The sequence below is a fragment of the Trichechus manatus genome, unplaced genomic scaffold (genome assembly GCF_000243295.1).
Source record: "Trichechus manatus latirostris isolate Lorelei unplaced genomic scaffold, TriManLat1.0 scaffold00249, whole genome shotgun sequence".
Taxonomy (NCBI): Eukaryota; Metazoa; Chordata; class Mammalia; order Sirenia; family Trichechidae; genus Trichechus; species Trichechus manatus.
Window position 1 is genome coordinate 1,852,877 of NW_004444185.1, and position 9,418 is coordinate 1,862,294.

General features: G+C 42.3%; 1 protein-coding gene across 1 annotated transcript in view; it reads left to right on the top strand.

Annotated features, from left to right (window-relative positions):
• Positions 1 to 2,734: 2,734 nt before the first annotated feature.
• LOC111819029 (nucleolin-like) overlaps positions 2,735 to 9,418 on the top strand; it is a 12,102-nt gene continuing 5,418 nt past the window's right edge. The window contains exons 1-4 of the mRNA XM_023724512.1: positions 2,735 to 2,835; positions 3,032 to 3,136; positions 6,338 to 6,551; positions 7,787 to 7,873. Coding sequence (XP_023580280.1) covers positions 3,059 to 3,136; positions 6,338 to 6,551; positions 7,787 to 7,873 — 379 coding nt within the window. The 5' untranslated portion in view covers positions 2,735 to 2,835; positions 3,032 to 3,058. The remainder of the gene's footprint in view (positions 2,836 to 3,031; positions 3,137 to 6,337; positions 6,552 to 7,786; positions 7,874 to 9,418) is intronic.

Sequence of the window (9,418 nt, forward strand, 5' to 3'; positions counted from 1 at the left end):
CTGACATTTCTTCTGAAAATTGCTTTTCATATCCTTTGTCCATTTTTGTTTGGTTATCTTTTTTTGTAATTTATATTCTGACACTAATTTTTTATTATCTATGTTGCGAATATTCCCTTCCAATTTGTTCCTTATATTTTAAATTTGTTTATACGCTTGTATCCTCAAGTTTTAAATTATAATGTGATCAAATCTGTCACAATTTATGAACTTTGCTTGTTGCGTCTTAAGAATGACATCCATATCCCAAGTTCTTGCTCCTGATTTTAATAAGAATGCCTCTTAATTTTTGTCATCAAATGTTTATTTTACATTTTCATAGGTAAGCTTTATCGTTAAAGTTCTCTATCTAAAACGATATGCTTTTTTCCTCCATTAGTCAGTTTAACTGACCTGTTTCCTTCCCTTGAAGCATCCTTGCATTCCAGGGATAAATCCAACCTGGTCAATATTCTTTCACTACACTGTTTGATTTGATTTGCTAATATTTTATTTAAATCTTGCATTTTTGTTCATGAGTGAAATGAGTTTCTGTTTTCATTTCTTGAGTTGTCCTTGATCAGTTTTCTTAATGCATTTGACCTAGTCTTATGGATTGAATTTTGTCCCCCAGAATACGTGTTGGAATCCTAACCTCTATCTGTTGATGTAATCCTGTTTGGAAACAGTGTTTTCTTTGTTATGTTAATGAGGCCATATGCCGGTAGAGTATGTCCTAAAATTAACTCCTGAGTTATAAAAAGAGCAGATGAAACACAAAAGCATGCAGACTCTAGTCAGACTGCTTACACACTACTTCGAGGGAGGAAGCTGAATCTACACGCCCAGGAACTCCAAGGATCGCCAGCTACTAGAAGTTGAAGTAAGCAAAGACGGATCTCTCCTTACAGTCCCACCCTGAATTCCTACTCCTAGCTTCCAGAACTATGAGACAATTTCTGTTCTTTAAAGCCACCCTCTTGTGGTATCTGTGTTAAAGTAGCACTAGGAAACTAAGACATCTTGTAAAGCATGTGAGGTAAAATCGTCTAGTGATGTACCAGATCTAAATATGAAGACAAATCGTTCTATTCTCCTTCCCAATTTAGGCCTTTCTGAAGCTAGGGCCAGGGCATGGCGCCTTATTCATGACCACCCCTCCTCACTCTCAAAACATATGTATATTCCAAAGTGCCATGGAGATAACACCCAGGATTTTGATCCTGCTACCATGCCTACAGAGAAGCCCTGGTGGCAAAGTGGTTCAAGTGCTCAAACCCACCAGCGCCTCAGAGGGAGAAAAGATGTGGCACTGTGCTTCTGTAAAGCTCACAGCCTTGCAAACCCAAAGCAGCAGTTCTACTCTGTCCCATAGGGTCACTGAGTCGGAATCCACTTAGGCAGTGGGGTTTTGGACCAGTGCCTACTGGTGCTAATGGCCCTTGAAAGCACATACGTTAATAGATGGTTTAATTCAAGGAACTAGAAGACAGAATTGTAATTGAGGATGTAAAACAATAGCCTAGAGCAATTTCCTTAAAAATGTAAAATGGAACGAACACATTTAAGTCACAGGTTTGTTGTGCAAAGTCCCTGTATAATGTGTAAAAAAGCAACCGGTACACTGCCTGGCACAAACTTCGCTACGACCATTACTGCTTTAACAGTAGCTTCAGGTGCGGGGGCGGGCGAGTGGGCGGCACCGCGGTCCAGGGGCAGGCTCTGAAAATAAACCAGGTTCGAGTCTCCGCTCCACCTCGCGTGGTTCTTGTGAACCGCAGGCGGTGACCTCTGTGCCTCTGCTTTGGCTGAAAATGGGGATGACACCAACACAGAGTCGGTCTGCGACCTACGCAGGTTGGCAAAGTAAGCACCTGGTACCGACCCGGGAACATGAACTCTCAATAAAATGGCTCTTATTATGACCGCTGTTTACACTTCTGCAGACCCACCCGCAGCGAAGCATCAGGCCGTGTGACCGCCTGCCAGATACCCGAATCTAGCGGGGCCTGCATCTCCTCCCGGGCAGATCTGACGCAAACACCACACACCGCACGCAGCACAGGACAGACCAAACCAAACCGCCGCTCCAGCGCCACCAGAGCGAGAAAGTCCTCCTAATACGCCTGCGCGCCCGTGCGGCTACAGCTCGATACCACGCCCCCAGGCTCGCACGCCCACACTTCCCAGGGGTTGACGGCTCGCGATTGGTCCAGGAACGACGCGGGCTCTGGTTGGTCGAGACCGAGTCACGAGGGTCCCTCACCTTCCGGGCCATCTTCCGCCCGGTCCTGCATCCTAGGGTTGCTGGTGGGAGCGCGCCCGTGACCTTTTGGCATTTGCGAGGCGCTTTGGGCTCCTGGAGGCGACCTGCCTGGGTCTGTCATGTGAGGTGGCCTGCAGAGCGCAGCCTCAGACCCTTGCCCGCCTCTGGGAGGGCGGGGCCCTGCACCAGCAACAGCCCTGAGGGAGGATAGCCCATTAGGGACAAGACTCTGGGTTGCTTGGGGAGTGGTGGCTATAGGTTCTGGCTTGAGACCCCTTATTTGTAGTATTATAACTTTGATGGGAGCAGTGATGGAAGCTGCCTTAGTTTACAGTGATTCTCAGTCGGGAGCGGTGAAAGCACTTGAGTTGGTATCGTTCCCATTTGGGGACTTCATTTTGGCCGTGTGCGCTTCCACTTGAGTACTCGGTAGTGGAATTAGCCTTAAAAAAAAAAAAAAAAAAAAAACGAAAAACTAAATTATTTGAAAATGCGTGATGAAGGGAAAAGAATGAGAGAAAAAGAGGAATTCTGGAAGTTCACTTTTTTATCCTGAAGAGTTTCTGTTTTTAGATCCTGGCAAAAGAAAGGTATGGGAGACCTGACCTACAACATACGCCGAAAATTATCTTGATACTCGCTGGTGTGATTAAAATATTCTAAATGAAAAAAAAAAGAAAAATTAGAATGAGGCCTGGAATGAATTTATTACAGATGCAAACGGCTTATGGCATGTAAGGTCGAAGGCCTTGTGATGTGCCTAATAATCTTGTCCATTTTAAGCAGGAAAAAAACCAAAGTTAATTGGAGAAAATGAGTCTTTCCCCAAAGGAGATAGAAGATGGGGAAGATGGGATGTCAGAAGATAAAGACAATGGCAGTAGAGACGAGGTAATTACTCAACTGGAGCAGAGTGACTTTTTTTTTTTTTTTTTGCCAAACTTTAATAATTTGATTTTCTTCATCTTGTCACATACTTTCCTCTCCCCCACTCCTCTTTCTTCTTCAAGACCCTTGCTAGAGATGACAGCAAGATATGCCCAAAATAATCCAGACATCATTAACATTGCTGGAATTTGTCAACTAGGAGCTAAAGTGCCTTCAGACTGCTCAATTTACTCTGCACAGAATAGGATTTTTTTAATATTTTGTTGTTGTTGATATACACAGCAAAACATATGCCAGTTCAACCATTTCTACATGTACAATTCAGTGACACTGATTACCTTCTTGGAGTTGGGCAACCATTCTTACCCTCCTTTTCTGAGTTGTTCCTCTGCGGTTAACATAAACTCACTGCCCCCTTTGATTCCTATCTCATCTTTCGAGTTGCTGTTGTCACTTTGATCCCCTAGAGTGACTTTTAATAATGTCAGCAATCAGAATCCAGAGTAAAGCAGTTAAATTCCATTGTTTAATCTAAAAATGGTACTAGGGACACATTCCAACTAGTTTTATGAGCCTACCTTAAACTTTTGCTTTTAAATAATACTTTTATTGTGTTTTCAGTGAAGGTTTACACAGCAGTTTAGGTTCCCATTCAACAGTTTCTACACAGATTGTTCAGCGACATTGGTTACGTTCTTCACAATGCATAAACATTCTCATTATTTCTGTTTTGGTTGTTATGTTTCCATGGATCTAGTTTCCCTGCCCCCTCACCTTCTTGTCTTTGTTTTAAAGTAATTATTGACTGTTTGGTCACATGTAGGTGATTTTTTAAAGGAGCATCTGTTACGTAGCTAAAAAGTGACCTTAGGAACTAGTTTCAGTTCAAGATTTAAAGAGTACCTCAGGACAGTAAGTCTCGGGGAGTCCTTCAGTCTCCACTGGTCCAGTAAGTGTGGATTTTTTAAGAATTTGAGGTTCCATCCCACATTTTTTTCCCATTTTATCAGGATCCATTTATTGTGACCCGGATCAGAATGGTCAGTAGTGATAGCCGGGTGCCACCTACTTCTTAGGCCCATCTTAAACTTGATACCAAAATTTGACAAGAAAATTACAGACCAGTTTCTCTCTTGAGCCCCTGGGTGACATAAACAATTAAGTAAACAGTTAAGGCTCCTTTACTAACAGAAAGGTTAGTGGTTTGAATTCATCTCGAGGCACCTTTGAAAAAAGACCTGGTGATCTCCTTACGAAAGGTCACAGCTATTGAAAACCTTACATGGAGTTCTACTCTGATACATGTGGGGTCGCCACGAGTTAAAATCAACTTGAGGGCAACTGGTTTTGTTTAGTTTTGAATTTTTCTCTCTCATGAACACAGATGTGAAAATCCCAAACAATATTAGCAAATTGAATTTAGTGTTACGGACAGAGTAATGCACCATAATGCACTGTGACCAGGAGTGGTTTGTTTTGAGAATATAAAGGTGTTTAATGTTTGAAAGGTGTTATTGATTGTCTGTAAATAGTAGTTTGAAAGAAAATCTCTTGATACCTTAAAATTGCTTCATTATAATCCATTAGTTTGTGTGCCTGCCATATATACATTTCGATACTTATTCTTTCGACAAATATTTAAATCCCTACTATGTTCCACTTCTGGCTAGGAGCTTCCGCATTGGTATTTGAATGTGTTGTTGTGTGCTGTCGAGTCAATATAGGACAGAGTAGAACTGCCTCATAGCGTTTTCCAGGCTGTAGTCTTTTACCACAGAGCAGCTGGTGGGTTCCAACCACCGACCTTTTGGTTTGCAGCCAAGATCTTAACCATTGCGCCATTAGGGATCCTTGTATTTGAATATAGACAAGTGTAAGTTAAGAGAGTCCCAAAAGAATAGAGGAGGCAAGAATGAGTAGGTACACAACTACTGAATATTGAATGCTTCAGGTGTGCAGCCAGTGTGCTAGGGTTTATGCATCATCTCCTGGAATTCTCACAGTGACCCTGTGAGGTAGGCATCATTAGCTCCATTTGATAGATGGGAAAACAGATTGAGCCATTAACTAACTTGCTTATGCTCTACAACTAATAAGTGACAAAGCTGAGAATTATACATAAAACCAAAAAAGACCAAACCCGTCGCCGTCGGATCAATTCCGACTCGTAGCGACCCTACAGGACAAAGTAGGTCTGTTGAATTCAAAGCCCCTACTCTTTCCCACTTCATTTCTCAATCTTCCAGCCAAGCAACTTTGTTGTGAGAGGCAGATAGCATTTATTTTATGTCCTCTTTGAACAGTTAGTTCTATAATAGAAATTTTCTTCAACCCTGTTCATTCTAGCAGTTGTTTTAATTAATCGAAAGTCAACACTGGCAATGTAGAGACAGTTGCTCTATTTCTCTGCCCTTATTTCTCCATCTTGTCCATTTGTGTAGGATGAGACTTCATCCAATGTCTGCTAAATTTTTCGTCTTCACACTTCCTTCACATACAAAAAGGAATAATTAGTATTAATTTATAATGATGTGGTCCTAATAAATGCATCTTTCATATTTATTAAATAAGTAGTTGTCATAAACCATGTAATTGGTTTTAAAATTTTGCCAGGGATCTGGATCAGACGCATGTTACCCTCACTATTTCCTACCCAGATTGAGTCTCTGCTGTATGTTTTTTGTCATTTAATTTTAGAATACCATACCCAACAAAGGAGCATCAGGGAAGGAAGGGGCTATTAGCGATGGGACAGGAATTGATGATGTCATTAGAAAGCATGAGTTCCAGTCACTGGGGCTTGGCTCTAATTCTGTATATCCTAGTCGCCTCTGTGGGGGCCCCTACTTTAGCATTAATTTGCAAAGAGGTGGGACCCTGCAGGCCTGTGGAGCCACGTGAGCAGTAATTGACTTGTATGCTTCCCAAGGGCGGTGGCTCTCACACTTCTAGAAACCTAGATCGGTCCCTGCAAATATTCTGATTTGATAGCTCTGGGTAAGGTCCTGCAGTTTTCTTCTTTTTTCTTTTTGTCTTTAAACAAGCATGCCATGACTACGCGTTGAGAAACTCCTCCTAGGGAGATCAACATGTGTGTCGACAGACTTGCCTGACCAAAATCGTGTACGTACTGACTGTACCATGAGACAGTACACGGGTGGAGAGAGAGGCAATGTCTTTTCATTGTTGACGTTTCTCCTACAGATTGTCATCCCTCCGAAGAAGGGCAGGAAGGTTGCCACTCCCCCAGAAAAGAAGGTAGAGAGGAAAAAGTCTCTGGCTCCCACGTTTGCTGAGAAATTAGTGTCACCAAGCAGGAAGAGAGCCACATGGGCCAAGCGTGCAAAGGACAGGTGTGCCACACCAGAGGACCGTGAGAGCAGACGGGAGAGCTATGAGGAGGAGGAAGATCAGGACGGTGAGTTGGACCAGAATGAGGAAGGTAAAGAATCCTCTTCTGGGTGGTTCCTGGCTTGTGGCTATATGATGTCAAGAGGACATCCTGCCTGCCACTCCACATTGCCTTTTGGGGGTTCCGTGAAAAACCACCCTCTGAAAGCTGCCTTGGCAATCCCTGGCTGCTACTTCAGTCAGGCTTCATTGCTGCAGAGTCTCAGTGCAGGTGGGACCTCTAGCACAATAGGATTATACGCTGGTTATTTCTGTCTTTGTGCTTATGAGCCAGTAGGTGAGTCTTCCCACAGACTTAATCCTCAGTGACTTGTTTTTTTGGTTTTGATGGAGTCAAGATACATGTGCGTCTGTGTATTTCTGTTGTTGTTGTGAGTTGCCGTTGAGTTGATTCCGACTCATGGCGACCGTATGCGTGACAGGATAGAACTGCTCCATAGGGTTTTCTTGGCTGTTATCTTAACGGAAGCAGATCGCCAGGCCTTTTCTTCCACAGTACCGCTGGGTGGGTTCAGACTGTCAACCTTTAGGTTAGCGGTTGAGCGCCAACGGTTTCCATCACCCAAGGGCCTTGCGTGTGTGTAACATTTTAAATGCTGTTGCTTCCAAAGCAGCAGTAATTCTTACTGTCGTTTTAAAAATACATCAATACATTTGAAATTACTTGAAAATAAAAAGTTAAAATGGCAGTGATTTTTGTTCATTGTTTGTTTTGTGTATAGACAGATCTGTGAGCAGTTTTTCTAAAAGAACCACTTGCCGTTCGCGTTCTCAGCATGTCTGTGTGGCGGTATTTGACTGGGTGGATTCTCATCTAGATGTGGGAAAAAAAGCTCTGTATTCTACACGGGCCAAAGGCAGGAAAGCCCTTCCTGTGTGGACTGAGGAAGAGGGACCAGACAGCGATGGTGCTGAGGACGACCGAGGCCGAGAGGAAGAGGCTGAGGGGGAAGGTTAGGATGGTCTCAATCAGCCCCGTGAAGTGGTGACTAGCAGCAAGGGATGCTAGTTGTGAGAGAAGCCTTTGGGCAGAGACTGTCGGATTTCTTTTATGAATTTGAAGAACTTGCTAATAAAGTTACAGATGCTCTTCAAAGTACTCTGACCAGACCTAGCTCGTGTCTGGTGCAGAACAGGCAGAGCTTATGTGTGGTATTTGCAAGTGGCATAAAAGCTCCTGGTGTGCTCGGTAGTGGCTCCATCAGGTGATTACAAATAGACCCTCCTGGCTTTTCCCCTTAGAGCCTGTCAGAAAAACAGCTGATAAACGGAAGAAAGAAATGGCCAACCAGAAAGCTTCCCCAGAAACCAAAAAACAGAAATTAGAAGGTAACTTCCTTGCTGTGTTTTACAGCTCTTTACAGGAGATACATGGAGAATTTCACATTGGGCAAAAAAAAAAAAAGTCTCTGTTAGCCCAAATGATGAACAACAGAGATTGTCTTATGGAAGCCCGGTGTTGCAAGATGCCACAATTCTTTTTTGTTGTTGGTTGTTTTAATTGTGGTAAGATATATTTAACACAAAATATGCCATTTTAACCATTTTAAAGTGTACAATTCAGTGGTATTAATTAAGTTCACCATATTATGCAACCATCACCACCATCCACTACTTCCAAAACTCTTTCAACACCCCAGACAGAAACTCAGTATCCATGAAGCAACAGCCACAGACTCTGTCCCGGCATTTCCTTGAGCATCACCCTTTCTGAACTGTTTATTTGAGTTATTTTTCCTTTTTGTGTAGCAGCTGAGCCACCTGTAACTTTCAAGCTGTTTGTTGGAAACTGAATTTCAACAAAACTGCTGCCTAACTAAAAACTGGTCTCAGTTAATTTTTTGCTAAAAATGGTCTCGCAGTTGTTGGTGTCAGAGTTGGGTTGTCCAGGTAAATACTAATGAGTTAAGAATATTGTTAGCAGCCTGTCAGCCCAGCCAGTATTTATAGTATTTATTTATAGTATTTCATTGTGGCTCATACACTCCTGTCAGAACCTTTTGTTATGTGCTTCTGATCCTTTGGTGGGATTTTACCTCAGCCCATTGTGGGTCAAAATGAGTATTTAAAAATCTTTCAATGGCTCCATTTTAGTAAATCCATTATATTAAACTTTGATTGCTACACCAGTTTCTCAACCAAAATATTAAAATAACCCAAGATCTTCCAAGTCTTTGCAGAAGCATAATTTCTGACTACAAGCAATGTTCTTTGCCTAGAATTATTTTAGACCATCTAAGCCACAAGTTTAATTACAAAATTCATGTTGCTTTGGTGGTAAATAAAGGTGCTGTGAGTCCCACTTTTTGCTGAGTTGAATGTCATTCTTTCTCCCTTCTTCCTTAACCTCAGAAACGTTTGCCTTGAGTGTGAGCTTGTCAGTTTTATATGCTCAGAATTTCCTAGGTAAAAACCAGAAGATAGTAGTAAGCATTCACGAGCACTCCCTGATGCACGTGTTGTTCCTTACGTATATTAACTCATTAGATCCATAGGACATACTCGGTGGCTGGTAATTACTGTCATTATCCTCCTTCTCCAAAGGAAGAGGAAATTGAGGCACAGAAAAGTAACTTGCCCAATATCACACGGCTAGAAAGTGGCAGAGCCAGGATTTGAGCCCAGCACTCTGGCTCCAGAGCCTATACTGTTACCCACTAATCCTGCCACTGGCCACAACTTTTGTCCCATTTCTCTTCTTACAGTTTTTGTTACTATATTCCGAAAAATTGTATTTACAGTAAATAAGGATTCCTTCTGCATTAAAAAAAAAAAAATCTGACTATACTAGCCCTTGAGTTTGCCAACACATTCCACATTAGAATGGTAATTCTTTTGTTCCAGTTCACAAATGCAAACAGCTGTTTCTACTTG